Raw genomic sequence first — 27004 nt, 5'->3', positions numbered from 1 at the left:
AAAATTATCAAATAAGTTAACTGTCATACCTACAACCAGTATGTTGATTTTTTTTGGAATGATTCTTCTCTGTACTGCAAAGTCTTTCTCACGGTAAGAAGAGCAACTGAAGAAAAGTCTGAGCTCTTGCACCAAACAATAAATACTAATTCAGCACCAGTGGCAGTGGTTGAGATCAGAAATCTCAGAAAAACAGAATTTCAGAAATACAGAAACAAAAATAAGTAACAGGAGGAAAGCAGATGCGCATCACTCCTCTGCAACAGCCTTTCTCAAGGACTGCATCCTCTTTCTCAGTGATGCTGTAATCCCTAACCAACTACTTCTGACCCGTTTCCATCAACTTTTTTCAGCATGTCATCTTCTTATTTGTGGCCGTTTCCTTCCCTGCCCCATTCCTTTTTTCTCCTGCAAGCTCTCAGTTGTCTGTCCCACAACTGTTTTCTCCAGCATTTCAAGTGGGATAGCTCTGTGCTCACTTTAAAGCAAGAGTCTCACTTCCAAGACACGCAGAAGAACTGGGACAACGCACGTGCAAACTGCGCACTAGCGGGTACTGCTGAAGCAGGGGTGGAATCACAACCCCGCTGTGCCTGTGCATCACCGCAAATGCAGTCCCAAACTAAGCTGTTCTTCCTCTCCTGCGCAGCACCAGCCAGTGAGGAAACGCTGGCACATCTTGTAATGCCATGGACAGGAGAAAAGCAGTGCAGGTGATGGTAGGCAAGAGGGCACGGTGGCACAACCACCTAAGCAGGGTGCTGTCTCCAAGTTACGCACTTCTGACAACAATCCCATCCAGATTGCTCAGTAACTTTACCAGGAGCTGTTCCTGCTCCACTTACAGGGAAGGAAGGAATGGACTCGCAGTGCTGTGAGGTGTTCTGCCCCCTTGAAAGGCCTGGGAAATCTTGCACACTAAGGGTGAAATAACAGATACTAAGGACAGTAACTTCCCAGCAACAGCTCCAGTGTTCATATATCAGCATCTGAGAGCCTCTAAGATCGGACAATTCTTAATTTACCAAACGGCTGACCTGTCTTCCAGACAGGCACGTCCACATAGGTTACCCACGCAGCACGATGGTTTATGCTGACAGGCAATTTTGAACAGATCACCTTTCCATACTTGTGATATCTACAGGTACCCTTTCCTTCTCTAAATCACCATCGTCCTGATAGCACGAGATATTTCCTCTAGGAGATCTGGGATCATCTGCATTACACAAATTACAGAGACGGAAGGCTGTGCAGGACTGAAAAGCACTGGCATTGGAAGACAGAAGAACTTACAGCAGCATACGTCCTCCTCAGTGATCGACTTCGGCGTCTTCAAACTGCCCCGCAACTACTGGTGCTACGTCAACATCCATCCCATCTGGAAAAAAAAAAAAACCAAAACAGCCAACACTACGTAATGCCGCAGGCTCGCAAGCAGGTGATGGTATCACATGAAAGAGAGCGAGTGCCCTCTGTTGACAAGAGATGTCCAGAATAGAAAACTCCTTTGTGCAACTGCTGAAAGCAGCCTAAGGAAACTGCTGTTTGTGGTTTTGTACCAGCTTTATCAGTCGGTCACTTAAAGATGTCACTGCTTCCTACAACCTCGTCTCACCCTATTGTATTAAAAGACTTAAATACCAGATTTAAACTATTTCATTTTTTAAATTAAGTTTTGGTGTAACAAATGGCATGATTCCTTTTAAGAGCTTTTGTTACACTCTAACAGAAGGAGGTTGGATCCTGTTCCGAAACCACTCTCAGCAATCAAGTTGAAAAAAGGAACAACCACTCAGTGCTACAATGTCAAAAATAACAGAATTCTGAAACTGAGCAGCCCTGGGGTTATTAATAATTGTAGCAAACCAAGAAGCAGTACTGTAGCAAATAAAATTAGGAAGGCACATAAAACTGATGACGATGGCTTTGAGATACATGACATACATGCTGTTCAGTTTATTTTAATTTTCAAAATTTTGGGTTTCAGAAACCTGACAAAATTTTCAAATGAAGGGAACTGCTAAAACACGAGTATATCACCCAAGGTTATTTTTACATTATATACATTTATTCAAAGTTGTGCAGCAAAGAGAACCTGTAAACAACTGACAGAAAAAATAGATTAAAAAAGTCATCCATGTGGATGAGAATGGATTAGTTATTGTTTTGTTGCCTATTCTAGGCAAGCTGATAGCTAGAAATTCACAACAGCTGCATCACTTTTCATCCTTCAAAAACATCAGGCCATACTAAAACACTGCAATTTGTATCAAAAAGTGATGACAGACTACTAAACTACTTCTTTGTACTTCTCCCAAGTAATATATTGCTCCAGTGAAAACAGCATGCAGAAAAGGTAAGATTTGGGAGATTGGGGTTTTTTTTCCTGACAAAAAGAAGCTTTACTCCTTAAATACGTTTGAATAATCAGTAGCATTAAGAGTCAGCATCTTTCATAAAAGTAGATTTATTTTATTTTAAATCTGTTCCAGTGTATTTCAATGATTCTGAATTCACACTGAACTCTATAAAGAGAATCATTAACTTACAATTTAGGGTATTAAAAAAAAAAACAAACCAAACTATTACCTGTTTAGAGTAGAAACTGCTTCCTAATCCTAGTGTAGACTGAGAAGTTTAATTTTTTTTAAAAATCCTAAATTAACTTTACCCTACTACTATTCCAGGAAACCATACCAGTAAGAATCAAGAATTCTTAACGCAGTGGTCCTCACTCTGCAAACACAGTAGCCCTCAATCCACAGAAGGCACCGTGTTGCCCGCAGGACCACAGGCTTTTTTATAACCTGTGGTTGGGAACAAAGATAAAACAGTTGTTGATGCACACAGCATGGTAAGGTATCACCCACAGCACGATACTTGCTCAGTGCTGCTGTTTGTGGATTAGCCAGACTTGAGAACCGCTGCTTTCATATATACTTTAGAAAAATATAAGATTCTATACTGTCTATAGGATAGTATAGAAAAGGATTTCTTACCTTCAAACTCCCTTATCGAGTCTTCTGTTCTCACTCCAGCCATGTTGTACTGACTGCTGACAGACTGGGCTAACATGCCTTCTAACCTCTCCAGGGTGGCCTGACCTTCTGCAGTTAAATGCGACAATCCTTCTTCGTAAGTGTAAAAGGTTGGGATGTCACCTTGTTCTAGCTCTGCAAAAACAAGTTCATGTTTATCAGACCTCATTTTAGGAGCCTGCAGCAAGCAGGAGGAATAGACTCGTAGAATAGTTTGGGTTGGAAGGGACCTTTCAAGGCCGCCTAGTCCAACCCCCTGCCATGACCAGGGTCATCTTCAACTAGAGCAGGTTGCTCAGAGCCCCGTCCAACCTGACCTGGGATGTTCCCAGGGATGGGGCATCGACCACCTCTCTGGGCAACCAGGGCCAGTGGTTCACCATCCTCATTGTCAAAAACTTCTTCCTTAGAACTACTCTAAGTCTGCCCTCTTTTAGTTTACAACCATTACCCCTTGTCCTATCTCAACAGGCCCTGCTTAAAAAGTCTGCCCCATCTTTCTTAGAAGTTATATTATATAGGACAACAATATTTGTCTGTTACATAGACAAATTATGCTCAGATTAACTGACTGAGATTAAAAGGATGCTTATATCAGTTACGAATATACACAGTGACATGAACTGACCATGCCACAGCAATGGCACTGAACTTGTGCTAGCACATCCACTGGGAACAGGAAAGGCTCATACTTGCATCTTGGGGCTTTTCAGAATGAGAACAATGTTTTTTCTGAGTTTCAGTGATTTGTGAGAGCTAAACTACAGATTTTCTGCAGATTTCTGAGGTTTTTATACTGTGCCTGTGGCGTAAAGAATGTTTCAGGAAGATGATTAATAAACAAGGAACTTCTTAACAGACCAAACCATTCTCACGACAGGTACCGTAGGAGAAGTTCCAGGTATCCAAGTGCTGGTAGGTATTTCAAAAGAAACAACCGTTACGAACCGTGAGCCTCAACATCGTACTCCTCCCCTTCATAATCGTTGTCTGAATCTTCATCATCTGGGTCTGGGTGCAGAGCTTGGCATTCACACATTGCTGAAAACATAGCTTCCACTGTACGAACAAAACAGAATTATCTTCTGGGCAAGCAGCCAAAAAAATTTTTAAAAAGATGCTAATAGTTAATTTCCAGTGTTTTCCGTTGGCTGCCGTGAACTGCAAATCTCCCACCAGCCAAGGCCAGGACTCCCAGGAACCATGCTTGTGCAGTCACGCTCCCATCCCAGCTGGAAAAAGGCAACTTCAGCTAAGACACTGTTAGAAGCGTCTCCTTAAACTGTATCTTAATACCTTGTCCATTTGCATGCATCACAAACCAAGAAGCCAATGCTTCAAGGTTAGGAAATTTAAGGAAACAGCTGATGATTTACAACCAATTTTGTGGTCCTGCACAGCCACAACCAGAGAACACAGGGATACTAGAGGCAGCATTTCCCAAAATACATGAGGGTGGTCAGGAGTTGCAGAGGTCAAGAAAAACCTCCCTCGTTTCTCCACCAATATCCCACAACAACAGGCAAGAAATCCTGGGCTAAGTAAGCAGAGAGATTGAGACTATTTCTTTATGAGAATCACCACTGAATTCATATTTGAAAACATCAATGCCAGCAGTGATGCAAGAAACAAACCAGGTTTCCAAGAGCCAGCCTGGTGCTTTATCCTTTTAACAGCACTTTTCTGTTATTTCATCGATGGTAAAGGCTTATCTCTGGACAATTCAGTCTGTGGTTACCCACTACAGGACCGTTGCAGCATCTAATACATAAGATTCTTAGAACTTGGATCCAACTGTAAGCTCCCTGCCGGATGGGATACGACTGCTTTCCAGCGGTAGTGTCTGGACATCAGCATGTTCCTAATGAAACTGTTGCTGACTCAAGTATCACTGAATTTGTAATTAAAAAGATGTTTCCCATACAAGTTATCTGCAAATGTATAGAGATAAGATTATCTGTGTCACGTATTTATACTCAGAAGTCTCTATTTTGAAGCACTGGAATTTTCCCTGACAGTGGCTGCTTGAAATATTTCAGTTTCAAGCAAAAGAAAACAATTTGCTTTGCTCTTAGTACACAGAAATGAAGTAATTAGAGAGGGACGCTAAAGGATCACATCACTTACAGCTCTATACCCCTGTGTCTTCCACATATAGCCAGGACTTTAAGCTAAACTGGGATTTCCCTCTTCACTTACAGGCTGATTTGTCGCTAGGTACAAATCTGAATTCTGCAATTGGTTCTCCATCATCATCGCTGTCGTCTTCCTCCTCCTCCCCTTCAGCCATGGGAGCCTCCTTTTTCTCCTCTTCTTTAGGAAATGGAAAGATTTAAGAGAAACATGTTTATTTTGCCCCAAAAAAGTTACATTTGTTTATTCTTTCAGGAACACACACATAATCAAATCAGAAACCTGGACACAACCTGAGAGGCACAAACCAACCCACTCCCACCCACATTACAGATATAGGAGGTCCTCTCGCAGCACCTCAACAACACTTGCAATGCATACAAAAACTTCTCTATTTATAATTTTAGGACTTCAGATTTCTGTAACGTGCACATGATGTATCCACGTACTTCAGAAAAACTGCCTGATTCTTATTAGAAACAATTGTGCTCAAAAAACCCCACGATTCACAGTCATTATCGTTTACTTGCACAATGCTATATATGTATTTTTTTTAAGCCACATTAATTTTACGGATCTTTAACACTACTGTTGTGAAAATCAACTATCTTCCAGGGTGGCCTCTCACAGAGGACTCCGACATTTACAGAAGATCTCTACTCAATTTCTCATGTTCCTAGCCAGCCAGCAAGATGGCAGAGGTAGAAAGTGCACCCAGAGCCAGTGGCAACTGTGGGCAAAACCGTGCTTCCTGACTTCTGTGCGCTACATACATGAATAAGTAAAATGTGACATTTTTAATTTCCATAAATATAAAAACCACAAAGATGTCTACAGTTCATCACTTTTGGGCTTGGGACGCTGAATTATCTTCTACAGAAAAAGAGGAATACAGTTAAGGCTGTTCCACTGAAAGTGGCTTTTATCACATACAAAACTGGCACCACCAAGACTATAAAGAAGCCAGGAAGCTGCCAGCCAGCTGCCCCAAAAAATGAAGCGTCCAAGGGAGCTACCCAATCCTTTTCCAACTGACACCCGCAGGCACAGCTTGTTGCTGCTGAGTCCAGCTCTTTGTTTTCAATGAAGTCAACCTCTGACTGCCTTTTTCAAAAAAAAAAAAGAGGCGAGGATAAGGCACATAGACACACAAAGCACAACAAAAACTTGCAGAGGAAGAACAAAATGTACCCTGCCCAACTAAGAAATGAAGACTCCTGCAGCCAAAGAAGTGGAGAGTTTTTGGTTTAACACTATTCAGCAGTCAAAACTGCAGGCCAGGGATAGACTTGAAAAATAAACAAATCTACTTACTGTGGAAGACTTACTGTAGCCAGAGGTCATACATTCAAAAAAACTCAACAAACAAAAAACCACCAAAAAATCAGTCCATTATGGATTTATAGATAAGAATTATCACAGGATATCTGTATTTTCATAAACCATTATCAGAAAGAATTAAGAACAGTATCTTTCTTCAGACTAGGTTCAGCTTACTTCAAAATAAACACAGTTAAAGGAAAATGAGAAAGCAGAACCAAGAGGTGTACATACACGTTCTCTTATTACTTGTAGTGATTGACTGTCAGAGAATATTAGTAACATGAGAGAAGGAAATAATGGAGAGTTACAAGAGCTTAAAAACACCTCTGCCTCCTCAGAGTCTTGTCACTACTTTCAGTATATAGACTATTTAAAGAAAAATTAAATGCCAGATTTTAACCTTTAACTACAATGACTAGTAGGCATGAAGGGGAAAGGAGACCTGCTCAAGACTTAACACTTGCTTCTCTTCAGCTGAGATGGCAGTTTATGACACACTTAAAAGATTAAAAGCTCTGCCAGGAGAAAAAAAATAAATACATCAAAAACATAGAAAATTTGCATACAAACAATGAAACACAAAGCTTTTTTCTCTAGGTCAAAGCAAGAATGGTCAAATGTTGGTTTTGTGGGAAGTCTATTAAAAGATCCATTAAGCCTGGTAACATGAGCTACTGGGTTTTTTTGGGGGTTTTGGGTTTTTTTTAAGCAAGCTGCAGGAGAAAATTAATGAAAGCTTGCAGGCTAATGTGAAACAGCAGGAGTTCATAAAGCCTGGAGAGGGTAGCAACATTAGCATAAATTCAATAAAGCAAAAACAATACCTAAGCTGGAGTCGCAGGCAGACTACAGAGGAAGTAAATTGTTTAAAATGAGTACAAGAGAGCAGAGAACCAATTTTCAGCAGCTCCAGGTATACATAGTCACATGCTGAGAGCAGAACAGTACAGAAGTGACTCTAAAAAAGGGCAAAGCTATACTTCTAAAATAATTATCATTCGGGAAAATGAAAAGAAAATGCAAACTATTACTTGAATGAAGCGTATCATTTTTAAAAACAAAATTTACTCTCTTTGAAGAAGAAATAATGCTGCTCAGGACTGTGTGGGAACACTAAGCAACACTGCAGGCATACCTTCGAATTTGGCATTCACCATGACATACAAGTGCTCCCATGGGTAGGCGTTCAGGTCCCTGGAGACAGCATGTAAACTTATGGTGGGATAATCCAACGAGAAGCCAACTCCGGAGTTTTCCAACCAAGACAAGCGACTAACAAGGAGGAGGCGGGGGGAAAAAAGGCAGAGACAAGTTATAAACTAACAGAGGAATCTAAGGTACCTGACTCGCATCTGCAGAAAAGCAAACCAGCCCCAAAAAAGTGAGTACTTCTGGACAAGGCACTTACCCCACTGTAGGTAATACAAGGTTCTGGACCTGCCCTAACAGGACGTTGCAACAGCATAACTGATGGCTGAGGTAAAAGAAACCTTTTCTTAAAGAATGTGAAGCAGAGCACCCTAAACATATTTCAGCTTTATCACACTTACACTAAACCCTGAATTTCTCTCCCTGCTTCTTTATTTTCTCCTCTCTGTAAATAACAATCATCCTAAAGATAACTACAGAGGTTCCAGAGTGCAATTTATAACTCAAACTATCAAATGTTTGTGCATTTTTCAAGATAAAGAGAACGCTGAACGGAAAGTCACTGTTGTAATTTCTGGAGGACTATAGATCTGATGTGGGTATAGCCTGTATGTAGAAAAACAACCAGGTACATGATCAGCAGAGCTAACAAAGCCAGGTTATGTTTTTCCCCCCCGCAACTCACAACTTATGTGCTATAACCTCTGCTTCCCCCCATTTTCACTCTCATCCCCAACAACAGCCAGAAACAGCACACGTGGTCACAACTAGGTTGCTACCTCCTTCATATCAGAACGATATGAAGTCTTTCTAGCAGCCAAGAAATCAAAATCAAGCTAGTTTTGGGTGTTTGTGATCAATGAAGTCACACAGTGAACAGAAATACTGAGGGGCAGAAAGCGAGATGTCCACCACGTACAAAAACTCAAGGGTTCAGAAGTTTTTGTGGAGGGACAAAACCAGTTAAAAGGTCACAGAAGACTCCTTGCCTTGGGAAATGAGGCCGAGAGCAAGAGGTGGCTAAGTGGGAGTGAGGAATTTCTTTCCTAGCCTTGATCAGCCAGTTCTCAACATCTGCAGCTGTTGGCGCAGAGTCAGTACATGGAACCAAAGCTGCATTGTCCACCCAGTTCTCCCACAACATGGCACTCCTGCAAACGCTGGCGTTTTCTATTCATTACCAGCAAGTGACTCTGGTAAAAGCTCTGCAACACCCTTGAAACATATTGGAAGGAAGCTGGCAGACTTGTATGCACCTCACACAAAAATCTAGTGAAAGCAAGTTATGAGGAAGCTCAACATTGTACGTTTTGAGAGCAGCTGCTGCGCAAACAGAAGCCCTTGTATCTGCAACCAAACAGTAACTGAAATTCCAGAGAGATTCCTCTGCAAGAGGAATGCAACATCACTGACAAGTTCAGGTGGTGCAAAAACCGTTCAAATAATATTACTCATTTCATAAATGTTTCAGAATCTAAAGGTTTTAAAAAACAATTCACTCCTCAGTGCACATTTTAGATGACATTTTTGTTCTAACAACACTCTTCCACTGCAGAAATATATTATATTTAGAGTACTTTTCCACAGTTAAAGAAAATTGTTGTCTTTATCAACAAGCAGTCGTCTTGAACTGCATACCGTGGGAAGGAGTTAAAGAAAGTTATAAAGACTTCAGGTAACATTATCCAGAATAACCTGACTTCTTTCTGCCTACTAAGAGCATACAGTGGCCACATGATTAATGTAACACGAGACTTCACAGAACCACCGTAGTTAATAACAGCAGAAAACCAACAGCCCTGTTCGCTCCCCTGTCAATGGAAAAGAGGTGCCGTGTCATTAATGTGCAGCCGGCCGGGCTCCCTTGCTGGGGGGTTCTCTCCCGCGTTCCATAAAACACCATTTGGAGCAGGAATAGTGGGGACCCCCCTCAGAGCTTGCCCCTCGCAGCCCTCTTTGCGGGCCTCCCCCACATGACGGCTCCCCTTAGCCGAGTCCCCAAATCCCCCTCCAGGCAGGTGCCCTCGGGGGAGACCCCACACTCCCCCCACAGGAGACGACCCCTCGGGGGAGAGAGGCCCACACACACGCGGCCCTCCCGGCCTGGTCTCCATCAGCCCCCAGGGAAGGCCCCCATCAAGTCGGCCATCTCAGGACAACCCAGTCCCCGTAGGGAGAGCCCTCCCAAGGCAGCCCCTCACACGACGGCCCTCCAGCCTTCTCAGGGCAGCTCCGAGGCTTAGGTGGGTCCCGAGAACGTAACCCCACGCTCCGGTTCCGCCTCCCTCACCTCTCGGCGATGTAGAGAGTGCCGGCGCCCAGGCTGCGCCCCGCCAGCACCGCCTCCGTGTCAGGCTGCTGGTGGCGAACACCCTCGGCCGGCGGCGGGAACCGCTTGAGGAAACTCATGGCGCCGCCGCCGCCTCCCGCCTCCACCATCGCCTCCTCCGCGGCCGCCGAAAGCGGAACCGCCCCCACGGCCACAGGAAGCGGAAGTCGTCGCCCTGTCGAGCCTCTCTAGGCACGTCTCTATGGCGTGGGAGGATAGCGCGTGCCAGCACCGCCATGTTGGAGCCCTTCCCGCCCTGGCCGGGCCCTGAGGAGCGGGAGCGGCACAGGGCGCGGCCGAAGGCTGTCGTTCCCCCTGAAGTAATTTCCCCCCTCATCCTCCACCCGCAGGAGAGGGGACGGTGTTTCACCCCAAAATGTTCATGTTCCTGAGGGTGAGTCGTGACTTCTCTCCAGACCGATGTAGTCTGTGTTCCAGGAGCATCTGTCTCTGGCAGCTTTTGTGTAAAATTTTCATTATCTGGAAAAGAGAAGCACAGAGGAGCGCTGAGGCGATCCCTGACAGTACTGCGCAACGACAGCTCATGAGCAGCATCTGTATTTTGGCCTGTAAATCTCTGTGGGACAGGTGACAAAGGAAAAAAACAGCAGCTTTTTGGTGACCATTATTAGATGCTGGAAAGGGAATTTTAGGTGGATGGCCAGCACCCAATGCCTGGTAGATACACGTGGAGAAGAAAAAGGAAGTCATAAGTACCTGAATTGCTTAAAGGGTATCCAGTTGATTTCCCTCAGCAGTGATGAACTTGAGATCAGCAGCCCAGTGCTACTACGGTATGTACTGGTGAGCTGCCATCAGAGCTGAGGATAGTCTTGGCACAGCGGACTGCAGCGATGGGAAGGCTGCCGTCCATTTGTGAGCACTGGACCCGCTTCTTCCCCTGGATTTACACCATTCCTGCAGCAAGTTTCTCTTACAACACGTGCTACTGCAGTGAAAAACAGGGATTACAACAGTGCAGTGTGGGTAAATAAATGGTAACATTCAGTCTGCACCAGTGAAATACATCTGTGTCAGGGGATACTCCTGGTAGCTCCATCAGTGAGGCAGCACCACTGCAAACAATTCTTCTCCCTGACATTTCGGGTTGGAAAATGCTCCTGCCGTGCAGGACAACATACTCGCCACAAGCCCATGCAATTGTTAGCTTGTTGTCATGATTTTTAATCTTCCCTTTATCAGTTTGAATTTACTTTTAAGGAGTCATTTACCTGTGTGCAAACCCAGGTTCTCACAAACATGAACTGATTGTTAACAGAATTGGGTCTCCACCTTTCCTTTCTCTGGACTTCCCTAGTTACGGTTCTGGATAGCAAAGAGCCAAAGCAGCACGTTCTGGAAAAAGAAAATGTGTGAAGAAACCAGGGGGACCAAGAACATTCTTTTAGGCTGAGCTTTTCAAAATGTTTTGGAAGGCTTCTCAGCCATGCCTACCCATTCTGGATTCCAATTATGCAAATTATTATTCATACCAATAACCACCTTGACCAAAATCAAAGCAATTTCCACAATGAAGTGATATTTCAACACTGCTGGAATAGCTTGAAAAAAAATGACAAGAGGCAATAGGAGATGAGGAAAAGGAAGTTTTTCGACCATCTTCAAGTTTGCCACACCAAGACAAATGCTGATCTGGAAACAAAAATCTACGATTTATCCCTGAATACAGATCAGAGTGCAGCAGCTGGTGGGAAGAGATGGAAATTCATGGAAACACCCATTCACCACACTTAGTGGTTATAAATCAATATTCCTGCTCACGTTCATCCCATTACCTAACATGGCTGTCCACATCAGCCGTGAAGAGCCCTCACAACATCTGTAGTTAACTTGAAATCACATGACAACTCCTTTAGATTGTTTTGAATTAACATTTCTGAATGATTGAAGTTGAATTAAGCCACTGCACGTGGAACAATACAGAGTTCATTTCTCCTCCTGCACATAAATGGCAAGTTTCTTGTGTCACTCTTCCAAGAGAAAACAGGAAAAAAGACGGTTTAAGCCCAGGCTAGGAGGTTGGTTTTGAGGCTGAGGCATTAGGGAGGATGAGAAATCCACATCTTCCTCGTTTACAAGATCCAGATACTTCATGCCCCAGTACTGAGTGTGGTATCTAATGAAGTTCAGAGCAGGTAGGCGGACATGTCCTGCCTAACTTCATGAACAAAATGGAATGGCACTATTTGAAAGGTCGTTTCCTCAGCTGTAAGTGCTTTAAAAAGTAAGTTAGGATCTACCCCCACACTGACACCTGAACAGTGGATGTCCAAAAGTGATTTAGTCAACAGGGCTGTGTTTGGAGGCAACAGAGAGAAGGAGGTACCTTCACAGGGTTAAGAGTCATCTTAGGACAGAAGGTAAGACCCACCACTGGCAGGAGCCTGTTTCTCTCCACTGAGTACAAGGTGCTGCATGCTGGAAGGTGCCCAGCTCAGACCTAAACACCCCAAGGCCGTCAAAAATGTAAATGTAAAATTCTGGCATTGAATTTGGAGCAGGAAGATGGATTTCACAGCAATTTCTCATCACTACAGGAACGCGCAGTAGCTTGACTCTAACCACAGATGCGTTCAAAGAAAACAAAAGATTGACAGGCTTCAGTGATTCACACAGAGAAAAATCACCCTTTTCTTCAATTCACTTCTCTCCCCCCGAATTTTTCCTGTTAAAGTCCTAAAACATCATCTATGTCCATCGCCATAGCCATATGTCAGAACATCTATATCTTCAATGCTTCTCTGCAGGATTCCATTCAGTGGTTTTACACATCCCAGCCTAAATAAATGAACCAAGCCCCTCTCTTTTTAGTACCACGTATGCGTCCTGGAACAGCCTAAGTGTCGGCTGCAGGTATGACCCTTGTGAACAAATACTGCTGACAACCATGCAGATTTTCTCCATAGCTGTAAGAATTCACCACTAATTCAGCAATTATAGAACTCCAACAGCAAACAAAATTGATGTTGTAGCATAAGGCAAGCACTGAACCCTGTTCAAGCTACTGGTTTTTGTCAACTGACTGCAACATCACTATGAAATTAGATATAAAAATTATGTAGAAGATGGAACACTTACAGAAAATCATCACAACTGCAAAAATAAATCCATCAGGTCTTCCCCACCATCAGCCAGAGGTGGTCAAAGAAAGAAAAAATCTTGTCAGTTGAGCTGCCGTAACAAAATCAACATAAAACACAAGTTCTCCATTCTCATGGCAGGCAGTGGCAGCATCACCAGCTGGAACAATGTGTGTCAGGCATTACTCGGTGCTTATTTTAAAAGTAAAAAAGAAATGTATGTGCACATACGATGATCCTTAAAAAGCACTTGTTTCTTCAATACACATTCTACTTTGTACATCAAGTTATTTCAATTTTTTTTATTATGACAATTTACATGTCATATTTATATGAAAGAAATGACAGTAGATATTATAACAAAAACATTATGAAAGAAAAGTTACACAATTAGGCCTACAAGCTATAAAATGGCTTCAGGCCCAGCTTATACACAAAGAGTTCTGACCAGACTGTAGTGAGAGACAACGCTGAACAATTCATTAACAAAAATATTGGCACCAGCCTTAACATTTGTTTTTAACTTCATTTACAAGGAATACAGTATTTAAACAGTTGTGTACTGCAAATCTAAAAACATTAGCTGTTAATAAACTGCAGTTAACCCTTTCAGCACTGAGGCCACCATGACTTCCATTTTAAAAAGTTTTAATGCATCATGTTTTACATGCACGTGATATTACTGGTGGGGGGGAAAGACAGTGAAAGCACCACCCGGTTTATGTGCAACAAGAAAAACACTTCCAGTTTTTTCAGCATCTCTCCCCCTCCTCCCACACACACAGTGTGTGTCCCCTCAGTCCTTTCCCTTTGATATTGTAGCAAGTCATGATTGAAGAGAGATTGAAAAACCAAGGTTCAGGACTTAAGAAACGCAAGGGTTAAACTCCACAGAAAGAGCTCAGGTTGTGGAACTTTACCATGTTGACTCTTTAGAGAAAGAAAACAAAAATTAGGCCAACTGTGAATGAGACCATTTTTAAGGAACTCAAGGTTTCTTTGCAAACATATGAACAGCACACAGGAATAAGTCAAAACTGTATTTCATGTAAGTATATCTTAAATTTTAAGAGACCTATCTGGCCAGTTTGATCTAATTCTCACGGAATATTGGAGGATAACCATTCTGCTAGCAAGTAACCTGCTCTGTGTTACCTGGGACAATGAATATACCTGATGTTTGTCTAATATACAGGATCTGTGCCTATGTGAGAACCGTCGTGCATGCCGAGAGTGGTGGTGTTACACTTCTGAATCAGTCACATACCATCTCCTGGCTGCTGTAGGAGGGCTGTGAAACACAGGTAGGAACTAGCAACTGCATTGGCATTAACAACAAATCATTTCAATGAAAGTTAGGGGGAGGAGTACCATTTTAATGAATATAGTATAGGAATAAGATACTGTACAAGATTTTAGAGTCCATATAACGAGTATGAAATGGAAAATTAAACAAGGCTTATAGCTTTATGATTTGATTTCCTTTTCTACCACTAACTTGAGTAGCAGATTAGTATCTATTAAGGACTTTTAACTGCTCTAACTAACAAATGGTGCACTGGTAACTAGGCCTATCATATGTTTTAGTAGAAGGACCTTATCCCCATAGAATCATTTAAGTCAAGTTCTGACAGACTAATCTAAGTTTAGTTGTGTGGGACACAGTAAGATGAACAAACAACAAAGCAAACTGTGCGGACTCCAACCGTCGTCCCCAGAGGCAAACGTTGTCATAATACTCTACAGACTGATCCTAACTTTCTCCACAACATGCTGATGGAACATTACCGATTCCCTCAAAGAAGGAGGCCTCATGTAGATTTTCCTGTTACTTCTGAAGGTCAGGATGAGGAAAGGAGAGTATCGGGATGATTCTCCTAAATGGAGACCTTCCATTGGAAATACAGTCTTGAAAGGGCAAGTCAGAAGTAGTTTCTAGGCCAGTCCAAGACCTGTCTTGCAAATGGCATGGGTTTGCATACACATTTTTCCATTCTGCTTCCCTCCATCCATTCCCCATCTCCTGCTGTTATTTGAAAGAGTATCCAAACAGCAGGAGAGAGCGACTCTGTCTGCACCTGGGGAACCAGTGAGACTGACTATACACAAAGTGCTGCAAAGTGCACAAAGTAAACCAACTGAACGAACAGAGCGACTCCATCGTTCAGTTCTTGTTAGTAACCTTTGGGGTTATATGTAGCAATAGTAGATATATTCGCAGGCGCACACACGCCTTCATTAAGCGCATGTCCCCTCTCCTGCTCCTCAGCTCAGGTAGGGGGTGCTTGCATTTACAAAATGATAGTCAAAAACCCAAGTTGTAGGACTTCCTTTTAATTGCAGTTAAATCTGGAGCCTTTACACCACATATTCAATTATAAAAACCTCTTATCTACTTTAGAGTGTTCTATTCTTCCCCCCAGAAGCTGTACACAATTTTTTTTTTTAGTGTCATACTAAGCAATATACATCTTTTGCAATATACAAAATAAGTTAAATTACTCTGAAGCGTTGGGACAATCAATTCCCAAGCACACATTTTTTGCCGTTTGGAACTATCTCAGTTAGTTACACCTAATCTAAAATAAGAGCTTGGTAAGTAATGCGTGTTTTCAGAAGTGACTCATAATCTTTGATACCCCAACTGCTGGGTGTCCAGCTTCAGAGATAGTTTTTCAGTTGATAAATACTTCTGAAGCCAGAGCTCTCCACTAGAGAGAGGTTTCAGATTGGGTACCCAACCCTAAAGCACCAAAAATTAGTCATGTGGAATTTTTTCTTACATCAGTATATGCTGGAAAAAAATAAGGATAATTTCTGTTGGATTTATTTTCTGTCTTCCAACATTTTAAGTGAGATATAGTCCCACCCCAACTGTAAGGGAAGGGGAGGAAGAAAAGTAAGACTACCAGGAAATGCGGGCTTAATCCTGCAAATTCTTATTTCAGCCAATATCCTCAATTCTTCTATAGAAGCTTTAAAAACTTAAGGAATTGCAGAACTGTGCTCTTTCACATAACTTGCTGGAGTTTCCCGAACCATACTCAACACAATTTTTTTCAGAAAGTTACTGTTTTGGTGGAAGATATTTGATCTTTTATATAAATATTGATATATTTATATCAATATTTATATATTGATATTTTTGTATAAATATTTATATATTTACGGATTTTATATACCCAGTGAATTGGAAGCATACGTCAAATGTAAATACATTCTATCCATATTACAAGCCTGTGAATAGTAGTCACTTGTACCAAAACCAATTTTCAAGGCCTATATATTGCCATTTTGAACTAGATGATACAAATCTCTTCATCAGACCAGTTCCAGGGGCTAGCATTACTGCCGTGATTTATTTAAATTACTGTGTACAAAGTGAATTAAAAAAGCAGGTGCCATAAAAACTCCTCGTTTACTTTTCATAAAAGAAGGTTGTGAAAATACGTAATTTGAAACAATTAGTTGAAAGTTTAGACCAGGCCTTCCCATTGAAGAGCACTGAAAACCAAGTTATAAGTGCCTGAAAACAGAGGTATAAAATGGACACCCTGACAAGGAATTACTAAAATCATTAAACAGTTGCAGCATCTGGATACCAATGTACTTCAAATGATAAATATGGAGACAAATCAGAACAAGTGTACCACTACTATACAGTTTTTCTTTTGTGAACGTTTTGTTTCCCCTGTGAGGTTCTTTGAGTAAGGTCTCTTGCCAAGAGTTCAGATGTAGCAATTAACAAACAGAAAAGAACAGAAAACAAGTCCAACTAAGTCATCAGCTCCCACTATATGAGGAATAACTGAGACATTTCAATCCAAAGAAATCTGGAAGGTGACATACTTCATAAATGAAGCAATTTAGAAGAAAGCATCTCCATTTCTCTCAAGTGCTGTTAGAACAGAGCAATCTTTTTCATTTAAAAAAAAAAATATCGGGAAGATGCTGTGATTTTATTGTGTAAGTCAACATGTACGAAGTCAGACTATCACAGAGTTGATTGTTAGCTCTATCTTCCTACAAGATTTCAACATTAAGGGTTTTTTCGTACTTTGGTGATGTCGTTTTCCATTTTTAAATCAAGAATATGCTCAGGTTTAGAAGACTCGATAACTAGAAGACAGCAACTGTGAGGAAACAGAATTCTTAATTCTACCATCCTTCTGGTTAGATGCACGCATCACATTCATTAATTACAGAGCACAGCTACTGTGCACTTTGTGTCACTGATAGTCACACAAGCTGTGTGCAAAAAAGCGAATAGCCATCGTTTATCTTGGTGACACAAAAAAGTCCATTCCTCCACTTGATTTATAGGTGCTTCTCCTCACCAATGCTACTTAAACCACACAGAAGTCTACTCACTTTCTTCCCAATCAGTTACTCTCTGAAGAGTTTGCAGTTAAACGAGACAGATCTTCTAGTGACAATCTGTGTGGAATAAACAAGAGTTTGTGGAATAAATGCTTTGTATGTTCAGCCAATAGCTGTTTGTTCTTGTACTCTTAAATCCATTATGTTAAAAAAAAAAAAAAATCCCTGGCCAGTTTTCACTCCATTTCTCATACAGTTTGAGCTTTCTGTTAGTCTAAAGCCACACCTGAAGACCACTACTGAAAGACATTTAACTTCTAATCTCACGGTGATTTAGGAAGAACACAAGATTGTAAAGACACCAGGAGGACATTTCCACTCTGGAATCACATACACATACTATAAGAGCATGAAAGTCAGCTGGCCTCATGTCCGAAAATGTCATCTTTCCAATAGGAGACCATACATTTTACAGCAAGCAGGAAGCCTTCGAAATGAGAGAAATACGAGCTTGAAAATTTTAAGACTCCAGGGCATTTTTTGCAGTTTTTATTTGCATAACATTCCCACTGGTCTAAGGGGGAACTCTGGATCCTGGGGGATGAAGCTGTCTCAGGTACCAAAGGTGACTTCTTAGAAGACAGAATAGTTGGTTTTGAAAAAGTGACCTAGAGAAAGTAAAACTTGGTAACAGCTTGTCATTGTGCATTTTTAAAACACAACGCTCCTGATGTAAGCTTCAATGCTCCAACTCAGGTTCCTGGTCTTTCCTAGTTTTACATCACTCCCTAACACAGTACTTGAGTTTTTTCCTGGTTGGAATATTTGGTAATGTATTTTCCTACATTCACAATTACTTGCCCACAAAATACTTAACATTTGGGGTTGACTCTACAAGCAGGAATGTCTGCTGCAGCTCTGATCAGATACTAAAAGGCTCCATCAGGCAGCAAAAAAGATTATGGCACGGCCAAAACAAATGAGAAACCATCGCTTGCACAGTGTTGCTGCACGTGAATCAGACAGTTTGCACTGCAAGTATTAAAAACGCTTAGCAATTACTAACATTGAAAAGTGGAAGCCATATGTTCTTTCTTGTTTTAAAACACAAGTATATTAGAAATGTAGAAGCACTCCATTTATGCATCACCTAAGGGAAGAAAAACACCGGAGTAGCTTAAAATGCTACATATGCTTTTAAGAACTCATTCTAAACTTCTGTGGCTTTTCACTACCCTGTTTTAATATCATAGTTAACATCAGTAAGGTGGAAAAAGATTTAATCTTTGATGGAATTAAGTTCTCATTTAGCTATTTCTCAGTTTTTTTAAATCAGAAGCTTGCTTAGCACAGCAGATAATGAGCGAGTTTCATCTTTTTGCATCTCTGCTGATTCTAGTTTTACAGCAGATGTGCACTGCTAGAATTCAAATGAGTACGAGTCATGGAGTGGTTCTGATAGAACTCTTGAAGAAAGAGGTGGAGAAACAAAAACAAGACTTTCAAGGCCAGAAGGTAGGTATTTTTGGATCTAGGTTTTCTAGAGAGGTATTTAGTAAAGGCCTAATGCCGGTTTTATTACAAGAAAACAGAAGTGCTTAATGACTGACTAGTAAATACAACATAATGGAAGGGATTCAGGTGGGGCAGGAAAGGAGAACTCACTCCTTGGTGGCAGCAGCAGTTTTGGTGCATCCATTGCCGGCAATGGACATAAACACCAGTCAAAAATCCAAATCTCAGAGCAAAAGGATTAATAGATGTGACCTTTTTGGATTTCAATGTTTGGCAGATCTGTTTGAGCTGTCTGTGTGCTACGACATGTACAAATGCTACAGCCTGCATCTTAATTCAGAGTAAAGAGAAAACTGAATGCTACCCAAAACAAATTTCAGCTTTGCTCTTTCTTATGTGCCCCGTGTTGTGTTTTTTTTTTCTTTTGTCTTTCCCCCCTCCTTGAATAAAAAAGCACATATCACTTCATGCCCACTCAAAAGTTGATGAGATGTCTTGGAGTCAAGCGTTTTCTCTTAGAAATACTGCCTTCTTGAAACCAGTTGGTCACATGACAATTATTAAAATGTATTTTAAGAAAATTCTAATGGCCAAAGGCCAACACTACATTCAAAACCTGCTAATACATCCAGGCAGATAAGTAAATCAAAACAAAACCACACACAAACCCCAAACGGAAAACCTCCAAAAGGAAAACTGTTCCATTTGTTTACTTCAATTTGAAGTAGATATTAAGGACATGAATGGACCAGTCACGGTTTATTTGAAAATCCCTCAATCCTCTGATGCACTGTCATTCTGTGGTCAATGCCGTTTGTACAAACATATTTCATTCAGAATACTCCAACAGATGGTGAAACTCAAGTGGCCAGGCAGCTACCGCAGGGTTCTTTTGTCTGTAAAAGTTTGCAGCACGTCAAGATGCCATCCAACTTACAGACTAACTTCACATGGATACGTCCTCCCACTAGACACCGTGCATCGAAGACCATCTGATGAACTATGCATGACAGCTTTATAAATTCATGACTAGCGTGTTTTGACTGTCAAAAACGTCATTACAGTACACTTTACTGTACAAACACTTTAAAGGATGTTTATTAGGAAAGTCTGCAAGTCATAATGGATAGTAGAGTTCTTGTTTATGGTACCTTCTTGGCCTCTAATAATTCTGTTTGCCTCCAGTATTAAAATCAAACTGCTTCCATGAAGGTGATTACTAAAATGAGCTATGGTATGTTAACCTACAACTCACAAAATGCAACAGTACAGACATTAATTTTTTTTTAACTGTCTGTTAAGTTGTAATCTAAGTTGTGAACATTTAAATATAATATATATCTCATATGAAAAAGCTAAAGCACAAGTGCTTCTGCACCCGCCCCCCACCCCTTGAGCCAAACCCACCCCAGTTCCGGTTTGGGCCCTGACCAATTTGGAATGCTTTCTTAGGCCACCCATTTCCACAAATTTGTATGCACTCAGGAAATATAAAGTCAAAAATATACAAATCTCTTGTTGTTATAAGGTTTTTGTGAGTGAAATTACCCAGGACCATGGACTTGGAAGGAGAAGGGGGGGTAAGAGAGGGAATTTACAGCAATTCATCTTCGAAGTTCAAAACTGGTCACTTCACAGAAAGACTGCAGGACTGGTGAAATTCTTGCTTCTAAAAAGTGATACTGTAGTGGAGAATTTTCTAGGAAAAATAAAACAGCTTTTAATAACTGGCCCGCTGGTATGAGCTACCGTGGAATAAATTAGCACAAAAATGGAAGTCTTATAACTGTTCACTGTTACAGACGTAATCAACAAGGTCAGTCACTCTCAAAAGTTCATCTTCATCTTCCTCCGGCCCCACCGCTTCCTGCCCGCTCCCCGTCCCATTGGGCGCCAGGCTGGCGCTGGCTGTGCTGTCCTTGGGGGCCTGGGTCTTCTCGCTTGGCTTGCCAATCAAGTTCTCAATGGTTTTACCTGGGCTCTGTCCATTGGTGGAAGGCAAGTCCACCAGGCTGTAGTCCAAAGGGCTCTCTACTTTCCCTACGTTATCAAAGTCATCTTCGTCATCGCTTTCTATCCGGTAGCAGTGCTTCTTGGTGTTGTCTTGAGGAGCTTGTGGTGCTGGCAGCTTATTTGCAGGAGCAGGGTTTTCTGTGTCGTCATTAGCATTTTCGCAGTTGTCTTCGTCGTCTGTTTCGATTCGATTCAGCCGTTTGCGAACAGGCCTCCCTTCGTCTTCCTCATCCTCTCCTTCTTCCTCAGAGTAGTCGTCTGTACTTCGCCGACGTTTTCGAATCAATCGCTTTGACTCCTTTGTGGACTCATCATCTTCAGAGTTCTTAGATGTGTAGCTCTCTGGAATAAGCAGCAGACTTAAAGCCATTAGCAAATCTGAGTGCAACCAAAACCATTACACTTTCTTATTTTTCATCTTTCACACATTAAAAAGCCATCTCTCTCTCTCACCACACACATTTCCATCTTGTTCCCCAGCCATGTCAAAACACTTGCATTCTTTTTATCTTTCAAATAAACTGCTTACGTAGCAAAGACCAACAACTTGTTGATATTCTGTTTCCAATCTTAGAAATACCAGAGGCTTTAGAGGCAGGTGTATTCCCCCCTAAAAGTGACAACTGCATGCCAGAACACCACTGAACTGTATCCCTAATCTCACAGCACCTGCTTTACATCCTTCCAGAAACTGAGAGCCCAAATAATGGCTGCACTATCATAAAAAGGTATAGATACCTTTTTATACACACACACTCACACACACACACAACTGTACTATAACCCGCCACCCCCAAATTACATACAATTCCTTTCAAAGCACTTGAACAGCACCCAACTGTCCCCCCTTTTTTTTTTTTGGCGAACTGGAATATTGCCTACACACTGACAGCCGTTACACTGACTCTTGACAGCTTAGGTGAGAAAAGACAGAGACTAAAAAACCAAATGGCAAACACCATTTGCTGTCTCCTTGTGATTTCCATTAGAAATGCACGTGAATTTTCATTTTAAAGGGTATTATTTAACGTAGGTTCAAGTTGAGAGAGACTCTGTCAGAGTTCCTGTATTTTCAACATAATTACATTTCCAGTAACGCTGTTACATATTCTAAAACACATGGTGAGAAAGTACTGGAATGGTACTAAATGGTGCTGATTTTACTATCCAAAAAGCCAGTACCAAAAATAACTGAGAAAAATGGCATTTCATGGAGAAAAGACATCATCAGGCAGGCACTGTTTAAAGTTGCAAGTGCAGGCAGCAGCAAACTCAGCCACCATATAACAGATTCTCAGCAGAGAGCCTATACATCGTACTTCTGAGAACAGACTGTACTGAAGTGTAAGATCAAATTTTCCAGATACTGTAAGTCCGCATTACATACTTGTTTCCCTTCATCCCAAGTGATGGTTGGACTTGATGATCTTAAAGGTCTTTTCCAACCTTAATGATTCTGTGATCTAAGAGGATCCTCTAACACTGTAAACTCAGGCCAGCACTTCCAAAACTTACCTACAAATCAGAAGCACTCGACCTGTCAAGCATGGCTGATTTTCTGAGGAAGCCTGGCATCCATTGCAACCCGTATCGCTCAGAGTCTCTGAAAGCTGGACCTAAGCTCTCATAAGCTGGGTGCCCAGAATGCAAAGCACCCGAAGGCAGTGGTTGTTTTTGTAAAAGCTAATTTCACATAAAAATGCACACCTGTCGCTCATGGTGTGACTGACATTACTGAGAGCAGGCTTCCTCAGCACTTACCACAGCTCCCTCAAACAGGAGATGGAATGAGTCTTAACCACCAGCACAAATGCAATCAGGACAGCAGAATACCCTTTCTCTTACAAATGAGAATCTTTAAAGACTCGTGAGACAAAGCTTTGCGACCTCTTAACAGAGAAGTGGTGAAACAGTTACATTAGTGCCAGTTTTGGAATCCCAGACACAGTAGATTCGGACCTGGAAGTCAGGGTTAGGGACAACAATGACTTTGAGACATGACTGCAACAGTGCATCATAAAGTACCAGTGGACTGTTTCACAGAAGGAAACAGTTTCTAAGGAACGTCAAGGAACTCTGGAAAGAAGATTCCCTGGAATCTCTGAATTATATACAGTTTTCTCTTCATGCTAATGCCGACATATACCAGCTCCTGCAAACGGTGGACTGTTTTACCTTCACTATCTGAAGTGGAGAGCCTGCGTTTATGAACTCTTCTTAACTCCTTCCCATATCGGACACTTCTCTGTGAGCCATCACTTTCTGAATCTTCCTTATAATTAACTTGTCTCTTCTGATTCCGTCTTGATCTTCTCCTCCTAGTTTCCAGGTAATCATCGCCACTGTAATCTGTGTAATCACCACTCTCTGTACAGAAGAAAACAGTGACATGCGTTACTGCATTAAAGCAAAACTACACAATTTAGATAAGCTTTAGACCAGCACCATAAAATCATGTACTCTTCCAGCACAGGAGAGTCTCAACCATCATGCCTCGTTACTCTGACTCATTCCAGGCTCAGGCATCAGTTGCCCCATTCATTGCCAGTGTAGAATAGCTTGATTTTAAAAACTTGCCACAAACCCTTTCCCTGTCTCCTTCTCTTCCAGAAGGTTTCCTTCCAGTGTTTTTTTTTCCCCCTCATCTCTCCTGGTGCCAAAGATGCCATCTCTACAATCCCTGACAGTCGAAACAAACTTACCAATTTGGAGTTGATGATGTGCATTACCACTGGCACTGGAAAGGCCTTTCTGTTTTTAAAATTTAAATAGATTGTACTCTATTTGAGTGCTTTTAAGAATAGGTAGATGAAAAACCACTGACAAGATGAAACTCCAGGCAAGATCTGCGTTACAGAATTTAAATTAACAACAAAAATCAGCCTCCCTCAATCGTTAAGTTTGCTTAAAACAGAAACTGTATAGAAGAAACTTACCATCATTCACAGTTCTTCCTGCACCAGCCTACTGTAGTTAGCATCTTTAAGAATTAAATTTATTTACATCAGCTGAAAATAGCCTTGAACCAATTTTAGCTGCTATTTCACCGAGCTGTGCCAGAACAATTATCCCAAGACACATTTCTATACATGTCACATACTGTTCCTAAGTTAGTGATTGACATGAGTCACAGATCAAAATGTCATCCTCTTTACTTCCTAAAATGTTAGGGAAAGAATGAGAGTACATCAACAAGAACAACCACCTTCAGAAAGGAACTCCACCTCTGGAGACTGAAAACAAAGCCACTCGCAGGGTACCTTATTTCCTTAGCTCGAAATAGGCTTAAAGCAGGATCCTGAGGGACAGTAAGGGGGGTAAAAGAGAGAAACACATAGGTAAGACTATACTCTCGTGTATCTATGGAATGATACTGGAATCAGCCAATTTTATCACAGATGCGTGTCCACCAGGAAACAAACAGTTGCTCCTGTGCTTTATAGAAGAGATGAGCAATCTCTTTAGACTTCTGCCAGCATCTTAATTGGTAACAGCTTACAATTAGTGCAATGATGCATTCAGGACAGGGAGACAGCAACTATTTTAAGTGCATATAGCTGTCTTCATCTGTCCATGCATGAACCCTCCTGGAAACCAGTCCTTCAGAGCAACTTACTCCAACATGTTCATCATCTATATTCTAAAGAGACAGCTAAAACACTGGAATGGTAACACACACTGCAATAAGTTAATGCACCAGTGTACTTAGTACCTTAAATTCACAATAAAAGTAAGTAAAAATAAGTGCGTATATATCTGGCACTTTCTAGGACTGGGTCTCAAATGAAGCAGAAACAAGGGGGACAGTCTTCAGAGAAAGATGCTAATCACAAAAAGATTTAAGTACTGCATAGGTACTGTTCTCACGCTTCGAACGGTGCAAACAGAAAATGAACTGGTTGAAGGACAAGTAGAATAAAGTGAATTATTAGGTACTCCAGTCATGCAACAGTCTTCACATACTAACGATCAAAAAGGATAATTTAGAAGAGAGAGATTCAAGGTGCTACCGTTTGCTTTCAAGCCTGCCAGAGAACACAGAATGCCATATAACTGAAGGAATTTTCTTCCATACAAAGTGAGAGAAATTGTTTCTTTCAGAAGCTTTTTCAAAGGTATTCGGAAGGTCTTCAGGTAGCTATAAAGAAGTACATTTTTGCCTCCATCCTTTCTATTCCCTGCAGTCATATGCTGAACAGGGTAACTGAAACTATCCACAAAGGTGGCCTTTTGAATCACAGCACAAGCATTCATTTAAATACATAATTACTTAAAATGCCAAGAACTTAGTACTCAATACTAGTTTCCTGCAGAATATTCACAGCAAAACAAAGAGGCAACTGCTTTACAGCAAAGACCAAAGCAAGCAAACAAGTTGGTGTCAGTCGTGACAGGAAACTGAGATTTCCACTCTTCCTCTCTCCAGTACAGAGTATTTAATATATCTAAGACTTAGTATACTTACCGGATTCTCTGCTTGAATTGTCCTCAGAATCCTCGTCTTCATCATCTTCAGAATATTTTTTCTTGACTGTTTTCCTTCGTAACCGCCTGCTTTGCCTCATGGGCCTGGAGAGGTGTCGCCTGGATATGCGGGCACAGAACTCTGAATCACTGTCTTCGTTTGATGGTGGGTCATCTTCACTTTCATCCAGATTTTCCTCTGATATAACAAACTCGTCCTGAGATCTGTTCAAAGAGAGACCACAGAGAATTGAGATAGATGTCAGAAGCAAAGGATCAAAACAGTACTTGTATTTTACAAGGAAGTGATATATGCAAAATAAGTATTGTCTTACCCAGAAAGCCCTGCACAAAGCTTAGAGTAATAACATGGAGCAAAGGTGCTGAGAGAGCAAATTAGGTTTCAGTTGTATACATGGGATACAGCTTTGCAGCGCGTTACACAGCAGATTGGAAGAGCAGGTGAATATAAACACTCTGTCAAACTGGGACTGCAGGTGATGTACACAGGACAGATTGCAGAGCGTTCCTCCCATACGCTGCAATCTAACAACTGCATAGCAATAACTATGGATGAGCAATACCTCTGGAGGGGAAAAAACCACCCACCATGCTCTAGCAGAGATGACCTCCCCTTCACGAACCAGGCACTGTCCTACGCAATTTCTGAAAATTAGAATATCGTGTCTTAACACAAAACTATTGCTCTCACGCAAAATATGCATCTCACAAACTTATCAGCTTCTACCTCCCGCCACTTCAAAAGCAAGCCAATGCTTCTTTAAAAACTGTTGAGCACTGAAGGGACACAGTCACTTGCATTTGGCTGCCAGCCAAATGTAAATTCCAGTACAACACCCAGAAGGCATTCAGCAGAGGATGGAATTGAAAATGCATGAGCACACTTTTAACAGATCAAAGCACTATTAATTCTGTGAGATTTACGCAAGCTACACTCATTGATTGGCAATTTCCAGCGTATTTAGTTCAGCTATTCAGGGTGCCACTGGAATGTCCTCAGCATGGTCACAGGTGAAAAGCAAAGCTCAAAATTTGCATCTATGTTGTATAGATTATCCATACACATAGTAAATTGACTCAATGACTGGTGTAAAGCTTTAAATGTTGATGGTAAAGAACCTAGACCTCATGCTCCATTATGTTTCTTCATTGAGGCACAAAGGATGTATAAAATTATTAAATTTTTTTACATTAGGAATTTCTCAGACTGAACAATGAGAAATTACACGGTAAGAGAGTTTCAGTTAGCTAGAGCAATAGTCATTTAGCGTTTCCAGGTTCACATGACACGTATTTGTTTTCCTCAGTATAAACCATTTCTTTGGCTGTTTTCAAACTCTATCTCCTAGAGAGTAGAAATCAAGAAATTATTTCAGAACCTGCATGTCAAGTTCCGTATGTTCTAAATGAGGACATTTTACTCTTCCAACTTCTAAATGACAATTTATAATAAAATAAATTTATAATTTATAATTTATAATAAAAATCCCACAAAATAGGACATATTTTCAAAAGGAAACAGCCAGCCTCATTTTAGCTACACAATTTGTTAAGAATTTCTACTAGACAGTTACATCAGTCAGAGAACTGAGCCCCGT

At 41.3% G+C, this 27004-nt stretch overlaps 2 protein-coding genes across 5 annotated transcripts in view; both read right to left on the bottom strand.

The window, feature by feature from the left end:
• Positions 1-863: 863 nt before the first annotated feature.
• CLNS1A (chloride nucleotide-sensitive channel 1A) lies at positions 864-10082 on the bottom strand (the record flags this gene model as incomplete). 4 transcript variants are annotated; one of them, XM_082008389.1, is made up of 6 exons in its annotated part: positions 864-1378; positions 3000-3173; positions 3987-4097; positions 5238-5348; positions 7630-7766; positions 9934-10082. In XM_082008389.1, the coding sequence occupies 6 exons, from the start codon at positions 10080-10082 to the stop codon at positions 1311-1313; spliced, it is 750 nt and encodes a 249-aa protein (XP_081864515.1). In that variant the 3' UTR covers positions 864-1310. The 4 variants fall into 4 exon arrangements, with proteins under 4 accessions (XP_081864515.1, XP_081864517.1, XP_081864516.1 ...); XM_082008391.1 differs by lacking the exon at positions 3000-3173 and having other exon boundaries at positions 9934-10052; XM_082008390.1 differs by lacking the exon at positions 5238-5348 and having other exon boundaries at positions 9934-10052.
• Positions 10083-20688: 10606 nt separating this feature from the next.
• The window catches only part of RSF1 (remodeling and spacing factor 1), a gene marked incomplete at its 3' end in the record, with an annotated part of 62147 nt that continues 55831 nt past the window's right edge, over positions 20689-27004 (bottom strand). The window contains exons 14-16 of the mRNA XM_082014230.1: positions 25387-25610; positions 23097-23288; positions 20689-21263 (exon numbers count right to left, since the gene is read on the bottom strand). Coding sequence (XP_081870356.1) covers positions 20689-21263; positions 23097-23288; positions 25387-25610 — 991 coding nt within the window. The remainder of the gene's footprint in view (positions 21264-23096; positions 23289-25386; positions 25611-27004) is intronic.

This window comes from Phaethon aethereus, assembly GCF_964289735.1.
Source record: "Phaethon aethereus genome assembly, chromosome: 1".
Lineage (NCBI taxonomy): Eukaryota > Metazoa > Chordata > Aves > Phaethontiformes > Phaethontidae > Phaethon > Phaethon aethereus.
The sequence above is the reverse complement of the archived record's forward strand: the minus strand, read 5'-3'. Positions and strand labels throughout refer to the sequence as shown.